The 23155-nt window shown below is 40.7% G+C and overlaps 1 protein-coding gene across 4 annotated transcripts; it reads right to left on the bottom strand.

Moving 5' to 3' along the window:
- Positions 1-831: 831 nt before the first annotated feature.
- Positions 832-22151, bottom strand: Pcgf6 (polycomb group ring finger 6). Of its 4 annotated transcripts, none has more exons than XM_048439007.2 (10): positions 21671-22147; positions 20620-20719; positions 20435-20531; positions 19049-19104; positions 18891-18950; positions 16910-17042; positions 13866-13893; positions 11089-11187; positions 7875-7957; positions 832-1945 (listed from the first exon to the last, which is right to left on the bottom strand). In XM_048439007.2, exons 1-9 carry the CDS (start codon positions 22025-22027, stop codon positions 7892-7894), a joined length of 996 nt encoding a protein of 331 aa, XP_048294964.2. In that variant the 5' UTR covers positions 22028-22147; the 3' UTR covers positions 832-1945; positions 7875-7891. The 4 variants fall into 4 exon arrangements, with proteins under 4 accessions (XP_048294964.2, XP_085550194.1, XP_048294963.2 ...); XM_085694068.2 differs by having other exon boundaries at positions 7875-7961; positions 21671-22135; XM_048439006.3 differs by having other exon boundaries at positions 7875-7961; positions 16910-17018; positions 21671-22132.
- Between the last annotated feature and the right edge of the window lie 1004 nt (positions 22152-23155).

Raw genomic sequence — 23155 nt, 5'->3', positions numbered from 1 at the left:
AAGGCTTGGCAAAGGTGACATTACCCACTGAGCCATCTCTCCCTGGCCACAAACCAGGATTTCTAGTATGTGGTATTACACAATAAGGGGTAAATTCATCAGGCTTTGATTACCAGTGTACACCTGAGATTTGGGGCCATGGCATGAAGTTTATGCTAACAGTGTAACTTGCTTGTGGGCAGGTTCTGCAGTATAAGGAGCTAATTAACAAAATCACAAATACTCCAGTGCCTCCTTAACTCCCACTAAAACAGAATAATACAGTGAACTTGTTGGTAAAACATCATCGCACTAATTTCTGAGAACTAAACACTGCCCCTACACGACAACCGGAATAAGTCAAGCAGAAACTTGTACCTGGCTGTCCTCAACTCCAGGAAATGTGCCATTCCCCTTGCTGATTTTAATTTGCATCCTTTGCTGATTTAATTTGCATGTTTTGACCTGAGGATGGCCTTGGAAATCCTAACTAGATGCTGGCTGCATCAGCTGAAGTGGCATCAAATTCTACAGTCGTCTACTGTTGCGGCAACTCAGCACAGCACAGCACAGCACAGCACAGCACCGGCAAGCGGCAAGACGCCGATTAATACCTAGTCACGGCACTTTAATTCAGACACCTGTCTTTTGAAGTGTTTTGTTTTTTAAAATCCAGCCAAGGGCTGCTGAGCTGTCTCAGTAGATAAAGGTGTTGCCACCAGGCCTGACTATCTGAATTTGAACTGCAGGACTCACACGGTGGATGGAGAGAAATTATTCTTTTGTTTTCCTCCCACGATATTACAGCACACACATACATACAATAAAGAAAAAAATGTCAACAAATCAACATTGGATAAAATAAATTTTATTAAATGTCAGAAGAGATTCACGCACAATTTCATAAATTCTTTACAAAACATCTGCCAATGTAAGTTCAATCTTATAAGTTTCTGAACAGATTTGGAAATTTTGCTGTGAAATAAGAGTCTATAAAATATTTCTTCTAGAAAGCATCAGGATGCTAATTTTAGGCAAAATAATGCTTAAATTAATTTTAAACATTAAGTTTAAAATAAATTTCATGACCTTACTTCATGAAAGCAAGGTTCTCAGACTCTCATTCTTTATCCCAGTGATGAGAAAACAAACATTAAACATAGAACCAGTTAAGGTAAGTGACTGATGAAACAATAAGGATTCTGTAAACTTCTGGTAATTCACCTGAAATTTTTTGCTACTTTCAGAAGCAGTGCCATGACAAGTGCCATTATCAATAGCCACACTGAGGGAACCCATGTGACACCTGTCCCAGCAGCACTGATCTATGCAAATAAAACATCACAGAGAAGCACCTCATATTTAGGGATGTTAAGAGCCGTACCCAACAGGAGACAGTCTCTCCACTGTCTCAGAGCTGGATAACATTGCTTTAGTAGGATCACTGTTGTTTTTAATGTTTAGAATAGGACAGGACTGTGTAAATGGACAGTAGTTTTGGTGCTGAGTGCACCCTGCAGATTGGCTTTGAATTCAAAGCAAAGCTGTTCTGCAAGGACACCTGCCCAACCCATGTAGCCTGGAGGGCAGAATCCTAGCTGCCAAATGACCAACCTACCTCAAAGATGGGAACCAGCAACTTCCTTGTATTTGGAATCACAAGGAATTTTAAAATTCAGTGTTTTCAGTTTTTACCCCTGAGTTTTGAGTGCTTTGTATATAGTCTCTAGTGTAGTAAATACATTCTATTATTTCAAGTTGTACACATAATGCTAGGGTTCTGGTGTGGAAAATCAGAAGCTAGCTCTTAACAGCACAAAGTAGTGGTGGCTACATGTTTCTGAGAATCTTTGGTGTAATGCAGACCTGCAGAAGCATCCTTTTGCATTTTCTTCCTCATATACCCTCTTCATGTTATTTTCAAAGGAGAAACCACAAGACCGTAATGAAGAACAAGCAGACCATCCTGGAAAGGGAAAAAAAAAAGACTATTCAGTTCTTTCAGAACTAGTTATATATGATATATGAGCAAACCAACATGGTCTATTTTTTATAATCTAACAGTAATGAGAAATTCTTTAACGTTAAAAAAGAGAGTACAAGGGCTGGAGAGATGGCTCAGCGGTTAAGAGCACTGCCTGCTCTTTCCAAAGGTCCTGAGTTCAGTTCCCAGCAACCACATGGTGGCTCACAACCATTTGAAATAAGATCTGATGCCCTCTTCTGGCCTGCAGACAGACACACAGACAGAATATTGTATACATGATAAATAAATAAATAAATATATTAAAAAAAAAGAGAGAGAGTACAAGATAAATATAGCTGCTTTTTTACTGGCATGACCAAAAACTCCCTGTCGATGTTTCTTTCTTTCTGTCTGTCTGTCTATCTGTCTGGTAAAAGATTTATGAAGGCGCCAAATGTCATTATAGAGGGTTGTGAGCCACCACGTGGTTGCTGGGAATTGAACTCAGGACCTTGGAAGAGCAGTCAACGCTCTTAACCACTGAGTCATCTCTCCAGCCCCTCTTTTCCGTTTTTCTGAGTCAGAGTCTTGTTATACGGCTCTGGCTGGCCTTACTCTCTGAATAACTGCTAGGATTCCAGGCCCTAGGAATGCCTCCCATTCCTTTTTTCTTAAGACTTAGAATTGTGAGCTGCTTGACAAGGGTGTTATGAAACAACCTCTAAGGAGCAATACATGCTCCTAACTCTGAATTATCTCTCCAGACTCTAGGTCCTTTTGAAAGATGGGCCCAGCTTGGTCAAAAATTTCTGGGCTGAAAACAATTCTTTTGCCCCAGCCTCCTGAGCAGCTCAGGTGACCCACCCCAAACAGCTCAATATGATGACGCTCAGAAGCCAATGTGTACCTCTCATGTAACCACAGCTAACCAGGAACAGGCATTTATGACCAAAAACAACCGAGAACTTTTTTTGTCCAAAGACTATTCACAGACTGAACACTTGATCTATCTGAGAAAGACTCAATCTGAAAAAAATCATAACAGATTTGTTCAGAAAATGTGAGATGAGAGTGGCGGTGCACTTTGGAGGCTGGGTGAAGCAGGCAGGTGGATCTCTGGGATGGTCAGGCCAGCCTGGTCTACATAGTTTCCAGGACAGCCAGAGCTACATAGTGAGACTCTGTCTCAAAAAACAAGATAGAAATAAAATGTTTACTCCACAAATGCAGCTTACTATTCTAATAAACATTCTAACTCTCACCTATTTGATGAAAATATTTTATATATTTTGCTACCTCCTTGCAGGCTGTCATTAGAGCTGTTAGTCAACTAACTTTACACTAAATATTTTAGATGCTGTGTTCCAAAGCCTTTGTATGGGTATTCTGAGGTTTTGTTGGGTTTTTTTGTTATTATATATACAATATTCTGTCTGTGTGTATGTTTGCAGGCCAGAAGAAGGCACCAGACCTCATTACAGATGGTTGTGAGCCACCATGTGGTTGCCAGGAATTGAACTCAGGACCTTTGGAAGAGCAGGCAATGCTCTTAACCATTGAGCCATCTCTCCAGCCCCCGGTTTTTTTTAATTGTTGTTTTAGGGTCTGGAGAGATGCTAAGTGGTTAAGAGCACTAGACTGGCTACTTTTACAGAGATCCTGAGCTTAATTCCCAGCAACCACAAGGAGGCTCACAAACTTCTAAAATGAGATCTGGTGCCCTTTTTTTGGCCTGCCAGCATACATGCAGGAAGAGCACTGTATATGTAATAAATAAATAAATTAACTGTTGTTTTAATGTTTCTGCCTGTTCATTCACGTACTTTTTGGGAGCTGAGGTGTTGCTCTAAAGAGAGGCTCTTAGAGCTGGAGAGATGACTAACGACAACCTAGCAACTCCAGCTCTAGGGGATCTGATGCTGCTGCCTCATGCAGTGCACATAAACACACACAGGTATGTTCTTTCTTACACACGAATACACATACAATCTCTTTCAAATACACACAAGTTAAAAACAAACAAACAAAACAAAAATCCCCTAAACCTAAAAGGGTAGCTTAGGCTGGCCTGGAACTAACTTTTTATCTTCCTGTCTCCACCTCCACCTGCTGAGACTACAGGCATGTACTTACTACCATATTCAGTGGCCATCTGTGTTTTTTTTTAAAAAAAAAACTGTATTATCTTTTTTAAAGGATTACTTTATTGCCACTAATCTCATAATCCTTTGTTTTTTTAAATATATATAATGTATACAATATTCTGTCTGCGTGTATGCCTGCAGGCTAGAAGAGGGCACCAGACCTCTTCACAGATGGTTGTGAGCCACCATGTGGTTGCTGGGAATTGAACTCAGGACCTTTGGAAGAGCAGGCAATGCTCTTAACCACTGAGCCATCTCTCCAGCACACGTTTTTTTGTTTTGTTTTGGTTTGGTTTTTTGTTTGTTTTTTTTGTTTGTTTTTTTGTTGTTGTTGAGACAGTGTCTCACTATATAGTCCTGACTGACCTGGAATTCAGAGTTCCTGTCTCTGCCTTCTGAGGGCTGGGGTTAAGGTGTGTGCACCAACAGGTCCAATTTTGCTTTGAGACAAGGTTTAAGGGTCTGACTATGTAGCCCAGATTAGCCTGATATGATTGACCTTTCAAAGTGCTATAGTTTCAGTGTGACCCATTCTGCCTGGTTCTGTGTCCCATCTTGGTACAAGGTCTTACTACTTTCAAAGGATTAAAAAAAATAAAATAAAAAAGAGCTGGGCAGTGGTGGCGCACGCCTTTAATCCCAGCACTTAGGAGGCAGAAGCAGGCGGATCTTTGTGAATTGAGGCCAGTCAGGTCTACAAGAGCTAATTTCAGGACAGACTCCAAAGCTACAGAGAAACCCTATCTCAAAAAACCAATAAATAAATAAATAATCAATTAATTAAAAAAAGAAAAAACAAAACAAAAAGATTAAAACCATCCTTACTATTGTCCTCTTACTAGGAATGCACTAAGAAGTAAGTAATCCAACCTCAGAAAGCACTACTACTTTTTGTTTGTCTTCTGATACATGGTTTCTCTGTGTAGCCCTGGCTGTCTTTGAACTTGCTCTGTAGACCAGGCTGGCATCGAAACCACAGAAATCCACCTGCCTCTGTCTCCAGAGTATTGGGGCACTATTATTTTTTAATTACTAGAAAATTAGCAAAAAAGATCTCATGGAAATGTGCCAAAGAAATGTGAGCAACACAGAAAAGGTTACTGGCACACCAGCTTCGCAGTCCAATCTTGCTCCCATAATCTCCTCTTTTGCTAAGATTTCTGTATGTGGTTGTTTGAATGGGAACGGCCCCCAAACACTCGTTTGAATTATCTGGTCCCCAGTTGGTAGAGGTGTGTCAGTCAGGAAGGCTTTGAGGTTTCAAAACCCTCATGCTATTCCCAGTGTGCTCTTTGCCTCCTACCTGCTGTTTAATATGTGACCACTTAGCTACTCCTGCTGCTGTAATCTATGCTCCACCATCATAGACCCGAATGCTCTGGAACTATAAGCCCAATTAAACACTTCCTTTTCTTTCTTCTTTTTCTGGTTTTTCAAGACAGGATTTCTCTGTAGCTTTGGAGCTTGTCTTGGAACTAGCTCTTGAAGACCAGGCTGGCCTCAACTCAGAGATCTGACTGCCTTTGCCTCTCGAGTGTTGGGATTAAGAATGTACCACCACCATCCAGCTTAAACACTTCCTTTTCTAAATTGCATTTGGTCATGGTGTTTTATCATGTCATAGAAAGTAACTAAGGCACACAAAAAGCATACTCTGGCAGATCTCTGTGATTTTGAGGCCAGTCTGGTTTACACAATGAGTTCCAAAACAACTAGGGCCATATAAAGAAATCTTTTTTTTTTCTTTTAAATATTTATTTATTAGGTATACAATGTTCTGTGTGTATGCCTGCAGGCCAGAAGAGGGCACCAGACCCCATTACAGATGGTTGTGAGCCACCATGTGGTTGCTGGGAATTGAACTCACGACCTTTGGAAGAGCAGGCAATGCTCTTAACCACTGAGCCATCTCTCCAGCCCCATATAGAGAAATCTTATCTCAAAAACAACAAAATAATAATGATGATGATGATAATGATGATGATGATGTTATAAAAGAAAGTAACTAAGACACCATAGCTCTGTTTCTTCATTTCTCATCCACTGCTCAACCCACTGCAACCTGGTTTCTGTTCCTGGCAACTCCAGCAAAGACAAGAGGATTCTAGAAAAGGATATACAATTCAAATGCTCACAAAAGCCAGGAAAGTAATGTAAATGAATGCATATCAGGCATGTGAGATAGTAAGGAATGGCAAACATCAACGATAAAACCAAAAAGCAGATGCTTATCTGCATGAATTTAAAAATTTAAAATATAGAAGAGACCAGCAATTGGTCTCTTGGGACAGTCAGAGCTGTTCCATAGAGAAACTCAGCCTCACAATAAATAAATAAACAAACAAACAAACAAACAAATAAATGGATAAATAAGTAAGTAAGTGTGTGGGGGGGGGGAGCATAGGTCAAATAAAACATGATATACCATGTTTGGTTCATGAACCATCGTACTTACTCAAATTAGCATGATCAAAGTGAATGTTCATATAACACAAATACAAATATTCCATTACCAGTTTTATATACATACAAATCATACTTTTGTGTTTTTGTCATAGTTCAGAAGTTAAAAATATCAGTTTTCAGAACAATATATTGATATGCAGATATAAAACTCAGTGTAGCTTACAAGCTGTTTCAAGACCTCAAATTACTTCAGTGCATATATACGAACATATTTTTCAAAATAATTGCTTGTAATTTAAATGTAATCTAGATGCTATATTTATATTTTCTATAAATATGTATATGTAAACATTTAAATTTATATTTTCTATTCATATCTCTATCACTGTTAACTTTTAAATCTATGCCAATTTATGGTTTGTCCTTCATAGGTTCAAATGCTTAATTCCCAGTGTAGAGTGTTGAAGATGTGGTGCTTAGTGAAAGGTAATTAGATCAGTGGTCTCCACTCTCATAAATGTATTAATGCATGTTAAGGGAATTACCAGGTAATGTCGAGACTGTATTAAAGCCTTGAGTGTCTCAAATAGCTCAGTAGGTCTCAAATTGGCTATGTAGTCAAAGGTGGTCTTCCTGCTTCCACCTACCAAGTGACAGTATGAGTGCCACCACACCCAGCAAACGTGGCTGTTATAAAGCAATTTCAGCTGTCTCCACTAGCACTCTTGAGTAATAAATCAAACTGCCACTTTCGTTTTGTTCAGCAGTTGTAGCACAATTAATAATAACCAAGAGACTGATACTGGGGTTTAACTTGAAGGTCAGAAAAGCTAAACAGTCAGCCACGGGTTCTTACCTCTACCTCAGTCCGAAATGGTGATCTTGCCTCCTGAATCCTCAAAATGTGTGTGAGAGCTGTCTCCTTCCGTCTTATATTCCTCTCTAGGGCTGAGTATAAAGGTGTGCACCACTACTGCCTGGTTTCTATGGCAAACTAGTGTAGCTACTGGGAATAGAATAAAGGTGAGTGTCACCATTGCCTGGTCTGTAAGGCTGATCAGTGGGGCTGTTTTACTCTCTGATCTTCAGGCATGCTTTATTATTAAAATACAAACGAAGTATCTACAAGAAGTTTCCAGTAGTTTCCTGTCACACTTAATTAAAATTCAAAGATTTTTGTTTATGAATCTTTGCTTTTGTTTGACTATAGACTATGTAGTCCAAGGTCCTCAAACTCAACAGCAAACCTAGGTCCTCTGCAAGAGGAGGCAGTACTCTTAATCCCTGAGCCATTTCTTCAGCTCTACCACCACAGAATTTTCATAATTCATTACATTGTAAATCTGTTTAGCATAAGTCTGATAAAGTTGAAAACCAACCTGCATTGCCGTATCACCTATTGCACGCCGGATTTCCCGTAGAGTTTGGTACCGTTCCAATAAGTGATCACCGCAGATGATATCTACCTATGGAAAAACAACGGGCTATCAGACCACTTTCCTGCTTCAAAACATGTGAAGAGGGGAATTAGCATGACTACTTCATGATTGGATTTAACTATTTTATAGTAGGCTTTTTAAAAATTAGAGTTTTTTTTTTATGTGCACCCTTATTCATGGAGTCCAAAAAGTGTTCAACAAGTGTCCTCTATCACTGTCTTAACTTATTTTCCCAGGACCTGGAGCTTACTAATTGGTTAGACTGGATGGCCAATGAGCTCAGGGAATCTATCTATCTGTGCGCCTGAGCCTGGACTACAAACATGTACTGTAGAGGTGGATCTCTTAGTAATAGGCTAGGCCAGCCATGTATACACAATGAGATCCTGTCTCAAAAAAAAAACAAGCAAAAAATCAAAGGGCTGGAAGGATGGCTCAGCAGTTAAGGACACCCAGGTTTAAGCCCAGCACCCACATGGCAGCTCATAATCATCTGTAACCCCAGTTACAGAGGATAAATGCCCTCTTCTAACCTCCCTGAGTACTGTGCACAAGTGGTGCACAGCTAAATGCAGGCAAAAGACCCATACATATAAAAGAAAAAAATTAAAAACAAACATAAAACAAAAAAGGAGGCTGGAGATGAGCTCAGAGGTATTACTTAGCAAGCATGAACCACTGGGTTCAATCTCCAATATAGCACAAAGAAATAACTTATTTATTATCTCTACGATTTGGAAAGCTTAAACACTGAAAGTCACCATTCATGGGTCTATATCTTTGATAATCTTTACCATTATTTCAACTTGGGAGTCGACAGGCAGGCAGATCTTACTTAACTTGATCTATAAAGTGAGTACCAGGATAGCCAGGGCTATAAAGTAAACCTGTCAAATAAGTAAGTAAACAGACAAATAAATGGGCTGGGGAAAATAGAGAAACCCTGTCTCCAAAAACCACAAACAAACAAACAAATGGGTTTGGAAAATGACTCAGTAGATAAAAGCACTTGCTAAGCGAGCAAGCCCAACACTCTAATTTGATCCCCAGAACTCACAGTGGAGGTAGAGAACCAAATCCCAAAGACTTTCCCTGACCTCCATATGTGTGCTATGATGTGTACACATACAAGTAAAACAGTAACACTAAAAATAAATAAATAAATAAATAAGGAAACCTTTAAACTCAGACTTGAGCGTTGGGGATGGAAATTTTATTTATTTTTTTATCCATGGGAACTGTGGCAAGCACAGCAGTGCATACCCATAATTCTAGCACTTAGAAGATGGAGATAGGAGGATCTGGAACTCAACCCAGCCTTGGCTCCATAAGGAGTTTGAGCTACACGAGACCCTGTCCCAAAACAACAAAAACTAAATAAATAAATAGGAACTGAATTCTGGGCAAAATATAGTCACAGAGGGAGCAACGGACATCCTAGAACCTGCCCACCTGGACATCACTTCCTCTACAGTATATGGTCAAGTCACCATGTTGTGATGTTGTTATGTAAAAAAGTCTCACTGAGGGCTGAAGAGATGGTTCAGAGGTTAAGAGCACTGACTGCTCTTCCAGAGGTCCTGAGCTCAATTCCCAGCAACCACATGGTGGCTCACAGCCATCTGTAATGAGATCTGGTGCCCTCTTCCGGCATGCAAGCATACATGGAAGGAATGTTGTATACATAATAAATAAATCTTTAAAAAAAAAAAAAGTCTTACTGATGACCTGAGGTTATAGCTAGCTAGCTAGGCACACGTAAACAGAAACCCAAGATATTGAGATTAATACTAAAAGCAGTATAATTTCAGTCATTATTTTAACACGTGTATTACTGAGTCAATAATATGAAGCATATTTAGCTACACATATTCTATCAAACTCTGCATGACAGTTAAATTTAATGGATGAAAAACCAAAGATATATAAAAATAATTTTCAGGTGGTCCAGAACTAGAATTTTGGGAACATTTTAATTTTGGTTTTTCTAGACAGGGTTTCTCTGTAGTTTTGGAGCCTGTCCTGGAGCTAGATCTGTAGACCAGGCTGGCTGTGAACTCACAGAGATCCACCTGCCTCTGCCTCCCGACTACTAGGATTAAAGGTGTGAACCACCACCACCCGACCATGCTCCACCAACACCCAGCAACATTTTAATTTTTTACAACATGCAAAGTTTGATGTTTTCTAACTTATATCAAGAAAATACTATATAAGCAGGAGGCATTTTTATATTTATTTCAGTTTCCTAGGAGTTTGAGTTTCCCTGTTACATTAGCAAGAAAGTCTTCTGATGGAAAGCAGAAGCCAAGTAACCTCTTGTTCTATTATCAACTGCAAAAGAACTGGAACTGAGGACCCAGAAATCTGTTAGTATTTTTCACACCTTCAGTTTTTCCCGAAATCAAGAGATGGTCACCAATGGCAGTAAGAAATGGAGGGTGTGATGGCTCATCTTGTCTGTCAACCTGACCACACCCAAGCAGCTGCGTATACCTGTGAAGATTTTTTCTTTCTTTTTTTTTTTTTGTTTTGTTTTTCAAGATAGGGTTTCTCTATGTTACAGCTCTGGCTGTCCTGGAACTCACTTTGTAGATCAGGCTGGCCTCAAACTCACAGAGATCTGCCTGCTTCTGCCTCCCAAGTGCTAGGATTAAAGGTGTGTGCCACCACTGACAGGCTGTGCAGAATTTTCTTAAATGGATCATTTGAGGTCAGAAGATCGACCTTCTGGAGGCAGCCTATCTCACTAGCGAGTTCATCTATCCTGCTGCTCAGGCATTATTTTACTGTTACTAGTATGCAGAATGAAGACCAGCTGTCTTATCCCCGTGAACTCAACTACCAGATTCTTGACTTTTGCATCAAGAGACATTGTTGGACTAGTTGGATCATAGCCTGTAAAACATTCTAGTAAACCTATATATATAGGTTTATTATATATATATATATAAAATATATATTTATTGTATTGATATCCATTCTATCAGTTTTGTTTCCTGGAGAACTATAATTAATATCAGTTATATCAACATTCTATTAATAGTCATATCTGTATCATATAAAAGCCACTGCATGATTCTAGAGACAATTCTTCAGTATGTCAAGGGTAGTCTTTCAACCTCACCTTTCCTTTTACATACATGTACTGTACCTGACAAGCTGGATCAAGACCCATTTTTCTTCTAAGAAATTTCTCTACATGCCCAATAGTTGCTTCTCCTGAAACACGCACAAACTTCTTTTCTAATGGCTACAAAAACAGACAAAATTTTTCAGATTAAGTAAGTATACACATACATAAAATTACATACAAACTTTAATGCAAGTTTTTAAGCCAAGATAATTCAGTAGGCTCTTAAAAAAAAACTGCTATGGGGGCTGGAGATATGGCTCAGTGGTTAAGAGCACTCACTGCTCTTCCAGAGGACCAGGGTTCAATTCCCAGCACCCACATGGCAGCTCACAACTGTCTGAAGATCCAGTTGCAGGGGATCTGACACATTCACACCAATGCACATAAAATAAAGTTAAATAAACCAGAAAAATATTTAAAAAAAACTGCTATGAACTTGAGTCAATTTGTAATAGAAATTCTGCAAATCTTTTAAATATGCCAACAACATTTTTAATAGAAAGGCTTGTTGATTTACTTTAAAAGTTCATGAAAAACAAGTAAGTCCGGTCCAATGCTACATGTCTGAAATCCTAAAACTTAAGAAGTGGAATCAAGAGGATTGCAAATTCAAGATCAACCTGAACTATGGTTGGCATCCTGTTGCAAATAAGTACACACACACACACACACACACACACACACGACAAAACAAGAAAATCCAGGCATTGCAGCGCCTGCTTGTAGTTTCCTCTACTTGGGAGAAGACAACACAAGAGCAAGGCAGTACACGCCTGCAGTTCAGGTTTACTTGAGTCTAAGAGCTAAGACAGCCTGGACAACATATACATATACTTGAGAAAACAAGGGTTTTGGTTTTGGTTTTTGTTTTTTTGAAGTCAAGTATGGTGGCTCACATCTATAATCCCAGTACTCTAAAAACTGAGGCAGAAAAATTGCCATGAGCTAAGGATAGCCTAAGCTATAGGCCTATTTCATAAAAAAAAAGTAAGAAAAAATGGAATTTCTAAAATTTAAAATAAGAAGAAATCTAGACACAGACACAGGTAGCTAGCATTACAGGTAGTTGTGAGCCACTCAATGTGTGTGTTGGGAACCAAAATTAGTTCCTCTGCAAGAGCAGTCTAGGCTCTTAATTGTTGAGCCATCTCTCCTGCCCCATGCTGCCATCTTTTACAATATCCTGTTCTAGATTCCCCAAAGGCATCTGAAGATCTCCACTAAAATGACAGTCACATTAGATTAGAGGTACAGCAGAACCTCAGACAGATCTCCCCATTGTGAGAACATCTTTAGCCAGAACACTCATCTCAAGAGAATCAAACTGTCCCCTCAAACAATAAAAACTCTGAACCAGCTTCAAGAGGCAGAACTCAGGTAACGACCCATCAGACCACAATCTGATCAAAACTTGTTAAATACTTGCCTCTTGCCCCAGTTCTGTTTAAACCTAAAGTTGCCAGGCATGGTGTGTCACACATAAATTCCTGGCATTAAGGCAGGCAGAGTGCCAGACTGGGCTACGTGAGTTCCAGGTTAGCCTGGGCTACAGAATGAGAACTTGTCTCAAAAACACAAAAGAATAACCACCACAAAAAGCTAAGCCAGTGACTTAAAGACAAATGAGTCACGGAACTGCTTTATCTGTTCTTTTCCTAATGTGGCAATACTGATTAAACCTTTTAATGCTTTTCATCAATACTTTTCTTCCCCCAGACAATCTTATCCAGAGTTGCCTTGAACTTGACATGTATATCTCACAAGTGCTGGGATTACAGGTATAGGAACCACAGTGGTTATGGAGTGCTAGCAACTTAACCTCGGGCTTCTTGAATACTAGGCAAGGAAGAGCCACACCAACTGGAACTCTATCCCTAGTCCAAACTCGTCTCAACTTTCACAATAGGATGGGAAACTGAGCCTTGTGTGTTGGGACTCACACAGCCATGGCTTTTCCCTTAGAACTCTAGTACATAGGTGTCACAAACAAAACAACTCTGCCATTTCTTAATAAAATGAACAGTCTTTATCACAAATACATCAGAGATCTACTTTTCTAAGTGTCTCTAGCTTGCTATACATCTCAACAACTGACAAAATATGATACAAAGTAGTTTTATTCTTACCTCAAATCTCAGTGAATGCTTGAAGTGACAAGTTAAGGCAGGTTAACTTAGTCAAAAATGTTTATAATATAAAGATTTAAATTCATGTTAAACTCTAAGCACCAACTATACAAGACACTTTGGATTTTTTTTTTTTAGACTGGTCTTACAGAGTAGCCTAGGCTGACTTCAAATTTTGGATCCTCTTGCTGCAGCCTCCAGAGAGGTAGGAAAACAAGCTTATAACTACCACACCTGACTCTTAGAATTTTTTAAAATTACATTAAAGTTGGGACTGGTAGTACATGCTTGTAATCCTAGCACTTGGAAAGTAGAGGCAGGATGATCAGAAGTTCAAAGTCATCTTTGGCTGCATAACAAATTCAAGGCCAGCATGGGGCTATATAAGACCTATTTCAAAAACCTAAAAAATAATGAATAACCAATCAACATGGCATTTGGTTTTGTGAATTATTTACTTATTTTCCTTAGATTACTTTCTGATTCAGTAACAAAGCTCTGCTTAATGTTCCTTACCCTGAGACACCAATATAGCATTATTGTTGAATTTCAGTAGCTTGCTTATCGAACATTTAATTTTAATTAAACATAATCTTTACTTGGTTGCTAATCCGATTCAGAATTTTTATCTATAGCATCCTCTTATAAAGTAAACAAAAAATGAATTACCTTAAAGTGTCCTGTATCTTCATTAGCGCTGAAAAATAAAGAAACGGTTACTCAATATTAATACTTTATTTATTTACTGGGTTGTTTGTTTTTTTTTTTTTTGAGACAACGTTTCTCTGTAGCTTTGGTACTTGTCCTGAAACTAGCTCTTGTAGACCAGGCTGGCCTCGAACTCACAGAGATCCACCTGCCTCTGCCTCCCATGTGCTGGGATTAAAGGCATGCACCACCACAGCCTGGCTCTCGATATTAATATTTTAATTAATAATCATAAAACAAATGAAACGTAACAATATAAACATTTCATAGGCAGCAAATCATTTAACTTAAATAAAACTTTTTGGTTTTGGGGGTATTTTCTTTTTCAAGACAGGGTTTCTCTGTCCAGGCCCCGGCTGCTCTGGAACTCACTCTGTAGACCAAACTGGAATCAAACTCAAAGATCCACCTGCCTCTGCCTCTGCCTCTCGAGTGCTGGGATTGAAGGCATGAGCCACCATGATCGGCTAAGAAACTTATTTTTTACATTTATTTATATTGATGTTCATGTCACAGTGCTGCCCATGTGGAGGTCAGAAGAGAACTTGCAGGCGTCAGTTCTCTCCTTCCATCATATGAGTTCCTGGGATCTATCTCAGGTGGACAGCTTGACAGGGACTTTCCCTGCTGAGCCATTTCACCGGCCTCAATTTTTATATTATGTTTGAGACAAGAGCTCATGTAGCTGGGATTGGTCTGGAACTCACTACGCAGTTGAGGTTAATCTTGAATTTCTGACTCTCCTGCTTCCACCTCCTGAACACCGGGGTTTTACAGCTGTGTGCTACCACACCCAGCATTTTGGGGCAGGGTGGGATTGGGGGAGTGGCAGGTTGAGAATAAGCTTCTGGGTAGTCTGGCTATTCTGGGCTTGAGATGTAGACCAGGCTGCACTCAAACTCACAGAGATCTGCCTGCCTCTGCCTCCCAAGAGCTAGGATTAAACCGTGCATACTACTAGGCCAGGCCTTACTCTATTTTAAAAACATGGTTATCTAAATCTTTGGGAAGAAATAAGATTGTCACACTTCTGCCACCTAGTGGTAAAAACAAGTGCAGTTTAACACAGCATTTTAAACTTCATTTCCTGAGGGGGAGAAAGTTTATGAAACGGTCTCATTGTATAGCCCTAGCTGGCCATTAACTCACAGATCCATCTGCCTCCACCTCCCAAGTACTGGGATTAAAGGCGTGTGCTACCTTGCTCAATCTAACTTAAAAAAAGAAAAAAAGAAAAAAAAAGCTCTCGTGTGTCCATCTCAGACCTGTCTTGCAATTGATCAAGAACTTTTGCCCTTTCAGTAATCAAGTAAAAAACTGCAAAGAAATGAATGATAACTGCTCTTCAGAGAGTGGTTATTAAACCTGAGGGAAGGGAACAAGGCTTCTTGACTATAAACAAAAATATTAGTTTTGTTTCTTGCTTGGTTTGTTTTATTAGCAATGGTTTTTGGCCAGGTTTTCCTTTTTGGAGAACAGGGAAGCCAAAGTATGCAGGGTCTTGTATACGGCTCAGGCTAGCCCTGAATGCAGTGATCCTCCTTCATGCTAAGATCATGTGTGCTACTGTGAGATAAAGACACCACTGGTTAATGTGTACTCTTTGGAATCTTAAATATTCCATAATTCATTATTACACAATTGTTGGAATTTAATTTGGGTTTGTTTGTTTAAGTGAGGCCTGGCAGCACATGCTTATAGTCGCAGTACCTGGGAAGCCCTTAGTCATGAGGATCTAGAATTTAAGGTCAGCTAGGCACAAAAAGAATGTCAAGCAGAGGCAGGAATATCTCTGAGTTTGAGGCCAGCTTGGTCTACAGACTGAGTTCCAGGACAGCAAGGGCTATACTGAGAAATCCTGTCTCAAACAACAATAAAAAACAAAACAAGCGGGGAGGGGGTGGAAAATTTTAATAAATAAATAAAATAATTAATTAAAAAAACAATTAATTGCAGGAAATCATGGGCTAATAAGGAATCTGTCTCAAGAAGAAAATTCACTACATTAAAGTTAAACGGCAATTTTCTTTCTTTAAAGAAAAAGAATTACTTGGGATTGAGATCTCTCAGCAATTGAAAGTTATGTGTTGCTCTTGCGGAGGACCTTGGTTTGGTTCCCAGAACCCACATAGCAGCTCACAACTGTAACTCCAGTTACAAAGAATTCAACATCCTTCTCTGATCTCCTTGGGCACTAGGTATTTACATGGTACACATATGTAACATACATGCAAGCAAAACCTTCATAAAATTAATCTAAAAACAGAAGACTTATTTCATGTGTGTCCTGAGTGTAGGCATGTACACCACATGCCTGGAGGCGACTGAGAAGGCCAGAAGAGGGTGTCAGATCTGCTGCAGGATATTTGATGACACTATAAACCCCAAGATTATGGATAGTTGTGATGTCACACACCTTTAATCCAAGAACTTTCTGTTTGAATATTGTACACAGAATTAAATAAAGTCAGCCACAGGTCAAGAGGCGAAACAACCAACCAGCTGACAGGAAGTGAGTACAAGATTATTAAGAAAAAAAAAGAGAGTAAGAGGGAGTCAGGAGGATGGATAGAACGAGATGAGAGGGACATTGAGTTTGAGAAGGCTGGTTTGAGAGCGGAAGAAATATGTCAGCTGGGTTCTTTCTCTGCCTCTCTGAGTTAGCAGGCTTTCACCCCAAGCATCTGGGTCCCAATCTTTATTCATAAAATCAAACAATCGACATTTTGTTAAAACCAACACAGATCCTCTCAACCTGGAGTTACAGATAGCTGTGAGCAATATGACATGATTGGGAACTGTCCTCTGCAAGAACAGCAAATGCTCTTAACCCCTGGGCCACCTCTTCACCCCCAAAAGGTAATTTACAAGCCAAGCATGGTGGATTACAAACTAAAAACCAAGCACCAGAGGATGAGTTCAAAGCTAGTCTAGGCTACAGTGTAAAACCTTGCTTCAAAACGCAAATGCAAAACATAAGCAAATAGATTTTCTAGGTTACTCACCCAATGAACTCAAGTAATAAAGACATATCAAGTTCAGGTGGAATACGAAACACTGACTCTAGGACTTTCTTGGTTTTTCCTTTGTTTGAAGGGACTGGCTGTGGAACAGCTAATTGAGACAGAAACAAAGAAGCTAACGTAGCATTACAATTTTAATAATTATTAATAATAATAATTTAAGAATTGTCATCTTTAAGGGATGAATCACACAGTATTAAACTATGTTGACTAAATTATTATAAAGCCCTGAACAAATCTCCTTTTCCATAATAACATCAGTTAATCTGTCAAAAATCAATGATTTTAAGGTAGGAAAAATGGCTCAGCTGGTAGAGGTACTTGCTGCCAAGCCTCTGGGTCTGACCCCTAAGATCCACCTTGTGAGGTACTAACTTCTGCCAGTGGATTCCTGTGCAAGTACAAACACGTGTGCATACATATATACGCTTGCAAACATACACATACACACTTCTCTAAATAAATGTAAATGTAAAAAAAAAAAGAAAAACAACAAATTAACTGTAAGCTCAGGGACCACTCCACAATGGAAGGCAGACATGTGACTGATTTATCAGGGTCACAGAGAGTTCATTAAAATACTAACAACATAAGTAACTACAAATACCATGTCCAATACTCACGCTTAGCACATTACACTCTCATTTAATCATTATAAATGTACAATATCTACACTTAAAATATGAGGAGAATTTGCCTAAGGTCACCAAGTAACAGAACAATCAGGATTTAAGCCCAAATCTACCTGACATTGTTACTAACATCATGAAAGTAAGTTACTATGTGCCCAGCACTGTTCAAAGTGCTGGTATTAATCAATGTGTTTAATAAAGTATGATATTCATCCTTATTTTACAGATGTTTGTTAGTGATATTATCTACTATTATTTCCTCCCATCACCTAACCTAATCAAGGGTCAGTGCTACAAACAAACTCACAAAATCTAGCTCTTGAGTCTGTTTGTGATTCCCTCTCACACACTTTTTGTTTTGTGCTTTATTTTGTTTTTTTGAGACAGGGTTTCTCTGTGTAACAGTCCTGGCTGTCCTGGAACTCGCTTTGTAGACCAGGCTGGCTTCGAACTCACAGATATCCGCCTGCCCCTGCCTCAAATGCTGGGATTAAAGGTGTGCGCCACCACTGCCCGGCAATCACACTTTAAAAAAAGAAGGAAAGTCTCACCAGGGGGTGGTGGTGCACACCTTTAATCCCCTCATTCAAGAGGAAAAGGCAGGTGGACCTCTGTGAGTTTGAGGCCAGCCTGGTCTACAGAGTGAGTTCCAGAGAAGCCAGGGCTACATACAGGAATCCTGTCTTGAAAAAAAAACAAAAAGTGTCTCATTATGTTACTCAGGCTGTCCTTAAACTCAACAGCAATCCTCCTGACTCAGTTTCCTAAGTGTTGAGATTACAGTTATGCACTACACCCAGTCCCCTTAATTCTTACAAACTGTTGGGTTATACTGTAGCATTTACCGTCAAAATATTTCTGGGATGATATAACTAGGTATTTCCAAACAGCAACTGTGATGGTATTAATTCTCAACTTGACAGTCTAAAATCACCTGGAAAGTCTTAATGAGGGATTGTCTGTATCAGGTTGGCTTATGAGCATGCCTGTGAGGAGTTTTTAATTCTATTAATCTATCTGGGAAGACCCAGCCTAAGAGTGGGCAGTGTCATTTCTTGGGTTGGAAGTGAGCTGAGCAGTGGGCATGCATGTGTGCATGAATTTCTCTCTGTTCTTGAGTGTAAGCATGTTGTGACTAACAGCTCCAGTTCCTCTGCCTTCATTTCCCTGTAATGATGTGATGTAGCCTGTGAGCTACACTAACCCTCTCTCCTTAAGCTGCTTCTACCAGGTCTACTTTATCACCTAACAGAAAGAGAATGAGGACAGCGCCCCAAGGATAGTCTATCTCTTCAGTCCATGAATACATCACAGTACACATCCAAACTTACCAGGTTTGGGTACTTCTAGACCTCTTTCTTTATAGAAATCATGCATTTGCTTTTTTTCTCCTAAAAAAATGATAAAACATAGACTAAATTACATGTAAAATGTAATTAGCAGAATCAGAGCCTTTGGGAGTCATAACCATGAAATGAAAGAAACTTACTTTCCTCTAGATTGATCACCAATTTGTACACTATGTCTTGTAACTGTCGGTCCAACCTAAGAAAAGAAAGAATAGAGAATACTGCAGCATTCAGAAAAACGAATTTTGGTACAAAATTCCCTCAGGAGCAGATATCTTTTTAAAATTTTATATTTATTTTTTTTTGTTTTTCAAGACAAGGTTTCTCTGGGTAGCCCCAAATGTCCTGGAACCTGCTCTGTATGCCTCAAACTCAAGAGATTCACCTGCCTCTGCCTCCTGGGTGCTGGGTTAAAAGGTGTACACCACCATGTCTGGCTAGGAGCAGACATCTTGAGTCGGCAGAGGGAGACAGTACTAGCAGTACCTAGGACATACTTCATTTCAGAAAACCAAAGACATATATGTAATCTTATAGATTCTTGAATAGTTCACTAACTGTTCCTTGGTCTTGTGCACTCAGTAAGAATGTGAGCTTGAGGACAGGACAACGTTTGTTGTTTTTTTTTTTTAAATGATTTTTATTTTATGTGCATCAGTGTCTTGCATGTGTCTGTGGATACTAGGAATTCAACCTGGATCCTCTGGAAGAACCACTGAGCCATCTCACTAGCCCACCTCCTACCGTTTTTTTCAAGACTCCATTTTAATTGTTAAGTACCATCTCATCTGAAGAGATGGTTAAGAACACAGATTGCTCTTCCAGAGGACCCAAGTTCTATCTATTCCCAGAACTCACATGGCAGCTCATAACCATCTGTAATTCCATTTCCAGGGGACCCATTGCCCCCTCTTCTAACCTCTGAGGGCTCCAGGTGCACATTTTAAAAAAAGTTATTGAAGTCAGGCAGAGTGGTATACTCCTTTACACTAGGAAGGCGGCAGAGGCAGAGGGATCTGAGTTTGAAGCCAGCCTGATCTACAAACTTGAGTTCCAGGACAGCCAATGCTATACAGAGAAACCCTGTCTCGAACTCTCCCCTCTTCTCTAAGGAAACAGCATGAAATGGAAAGTCAGTTCATATGCTATAATGACCTCAGGTCTTACTGGTAAGGCTCGTCGTTCCAGGAATTCTGAGAACGACCTACTTGCTGCAGAATGAAAATGACTGGCTGAAAGTATCCCCACCCTAAAGGGTTAGGTTAGAATATAGCCGGTCACTTTTCTGTGTTTGCTGTCACTTCTTCCCCATTCCCGTCACTAATGGCCATATAATCTCAAGCATACATCACAGTGCCTAGCACATGCTACATGCTCCACACACATCACTTATGCCATTCCCTTTCTTCTAATTTTGACAGAGTTCAAAGAATTTATTCCCAACTACACAATGTCAAGATTTCAGAAAAAAATACTTAAAATAATTATTTTAAATGTAAATACATTTTAAATGCATCTATTCTTACCTTATATTATAAAGAGGCTGTGTCTGGTGGACAACTATGTTGCATTTTGGGCATCTGTTGCCGTAGTAAAAATGTCTTACAATGCAGCTTTTACAAACTATTGGAAGAGAAAATGTTTAGTTTAGGATACTTTAAAGACATTTCAAATTTGTAAACTACAATTCCGCAATGTGAGCTATGCTTACAGGTATGAAGACACTCTGTAATGGTAGTTGCATCTATTAAGTACCCTTTGCAAATGGAACACATGATGTACGGGGTCAGTTCAGCAAGGTTCAGCAGGCGCTGCAAATGCAATGGTAACAAGTTTAGAATACAAGCCGTTGCCATCTCAAACCCATAAACCAGCTGGGGGAGGCAGTCTTGGGTTATATTCCTCCTTACTCATGTCAGCTGAGACAGAAGGCACATTTGAGCCCAGGAGTTCAAGACCAGGCCAAAGCAACAGTGGAAGGCCTCATTTCAAAACAATTTAAGCCATAATCTCAAGATTTCATTATAAGCAATGTAACCTAATTGCACCTTCAACCCTTCAAAATATTCAATCTCTTTTTCTCAGAGATTCCGCTTCTCTGGCATATACTTTACGCTGAGAGTGAGGGGCATCTGTTCTTTTGTTGTCTTACAAAACGCCCCGAGACCAGTCTGGACACCCCACATTACCAAGGACGACCCTGAACTTGCAGCCTCCACCTCCCCAATGTTGGGAGTAACGGTATTACAGGCGTCCACTACCTGCAATGTAATGTATCACTACCGCCCAATGTAAGCGGTGCTGGATAATTGAAAACTCAAAGCCTCCTGCAGGCCAGAGAAACACTACCAAAGGGCTACGCCCACCCCCGGGATGCCTTTCTTTCCACATGAGTTACAAAAATGTGTAAATTACACCACCACGTTAACAAAAACCCAAACTCTCACAACACCCTGCAAAAAATGACTACGTCCCCGTCCGACTTGTAGACTCGAGGATAGCCTCACGATACCCTAGATGGCTAACCCCTCCCGGTTCCGCAGACAACAAAATGAAGAAGCGGGTCCCAGCGTGTCCTAGGTGATCTGTAGGGACTTCGCAAAATAAACCAAGCCGGAGCAAGGCCACGCCTGGGTGGGCGGGGATGGAGAGCTACACAAGTGCCGCGAGCCGCAGCGACCGCTGCAATGGCAGGTCTGCGGGGTCCCGCTCGGTCCCAGAGGCCGCTCGGGCGCAGCCAGGTCGGGAAGGGTCGTCGGTACCTCCTCCTCGTCCTCGGAGTCCGGCCGCCCCGACTCCAGCCGCAGCGAGAAGTGGCTCATGTCTTCCTCCTCCTCCTCTTCCTCCTCCATCTCCTCATCCTCCTCCAACTCCTCGTCGTAGTCCTCGAAGCGGCCCCTCAAACGGCCCAGGCTGCGCTCGGGCTCCAGCTCCGGGGGCCGAGAGCGGGAGCAGCCGGGAGCGCCCGCCTCGGGCAGGGACGCCGGGCCCTCCTCACCGGCCGCGGGCGCCGGGGTAAGGGAGGGCGGAGAGATGGGAGGCGGCGGCGGCATGGCAGAGGCTCGCTTGGCCTCGGAGGCGCGACAGTTTTCCGTGGCGTCCGTCTCAGCCTCTTCCATGGCGGGGGTCGGAAACCAGGCGAGGTGAGCGCGAGGCGAGGCGGACAGCTAGCGCGCGAGGAGAACACCAGCAACCCCCTTTCCGTTCCAATGCGCAGGCGCAGGCGCTTTGCAGGGGCCTCTGGGAAATGTGGTTTACCTAGGGACTGCCTAGGTGAGGCGGAGCTGCTCAGGTGGGGGCGGGGCTTGTGGGCCGCGCCTTAAAGGAAGCTTACCCAATTTTTTTGGTCTGAGGCTCGCCTTGAACTTTTCAAAAAGACTAAAAAATGCTACAGTATCAATATTTTACTTGCATTCGCTTGTTCATAGAGAATGTAACTCTAGATGCCATGTGTTGTTAAATTAGGAATGATGATGACATCATTTTGAGTACTAATTAGTTTTTCCGTCCGTGGCTATTGCATCCATCCAAGCTAAGTCTATTTAGTGAGGACCTTCTTCTCAAAAAACAGGAAACAAAAAACAAAAAACAAAAACAAAAAAGCTAAAATGGCTCAGCCGGTAAAGGAATTTGCCGCCAAGCGTAAGAATCTGAATTCAATACCTGGTAGAAGGAGAAACCCGACTCCCGAAAGTTGCTCTGTGACTTCCTCATGTGCCCAAGGCTCATGTGTGCCTCCCAACCTCACAAAAATAAATAATAATAGTTAAAAAAAATCATTGTAGAAATTTATAAGAACATACAAAACCCAATTAAAGAAAATGACTGGGGACGAAGATACAGCTCAGAGGTCGAGTGCTTGCCTACCTGTGTGAGACCGTGGTTCATCTCTAGCACCAAAAAAACGTAAGCCAAAAAAAAAAAAAAAGAAATCTGAAAGATGAGAAAAAGTTAGAAGACAGCTTCGATAAGGATAGCCTCATAAGCCAACTGTGGTGACACGTTTATTAATCGCAGCATTCAGGACGCTGGGATAGGCAGAATATTAGAGGCTAGGAATTTGAGACCCACCTGGGCAACATTTTAACAACACTGTCTCAGTCTGGAGGTGGAGGTGCACGCCTTTAATCCCAGCACTGGGGAGTGGGGCAGAGGCAGGCGGATCTCTGTGAGTTCATGGCCAACCTGGTCAACAAGAGTTAGTTCCAGGAGAGGCTCCAAAGTTACAGAGAAACCCTGTCACGAAA

Source organism: Myodes glareolus, chromosome 7 (genome assembly GCF_982192425.1).
Source record: "Myodes glareolus chromosome 7, mMyoGla1.1, whole genome shotgun sequence".
Lineage (NCBI taxonomy): Eukaryota > Metazoa > Chordata > Mammalia > Rodentia > Cricetidae > Myodes > Myodes glareolus.
The sequence above is the reverse complement of the archived record's forward strand: the minus strand, read 5'-3'. Positions and strand labels throughout refer to the sequence as shown.

Coding starts and splice junctions, on each gene's coding strand:
- Pcgf6 (XM_085694068.2), bottom strand. CDS start 22,027: ATGGAAGAGGCTGAGACGGACGCCACGGAAAACTGTCGCGCCTCCGAG. Junction 19,105..20,434: donor CAGCCTCTTTATAATATAAG/GTAAGAATAGAT, acceptor TTCTTTTCTTAG/GTTGGACCGACAGTTACAAG. Junction 1,946..7,874: donor TAGGTGATACGGCAATGCAG/GTTGGTTTTCAA, acceptor TTCCCTTTCCAG/GATGGTCTGCTTGTTCTTCA.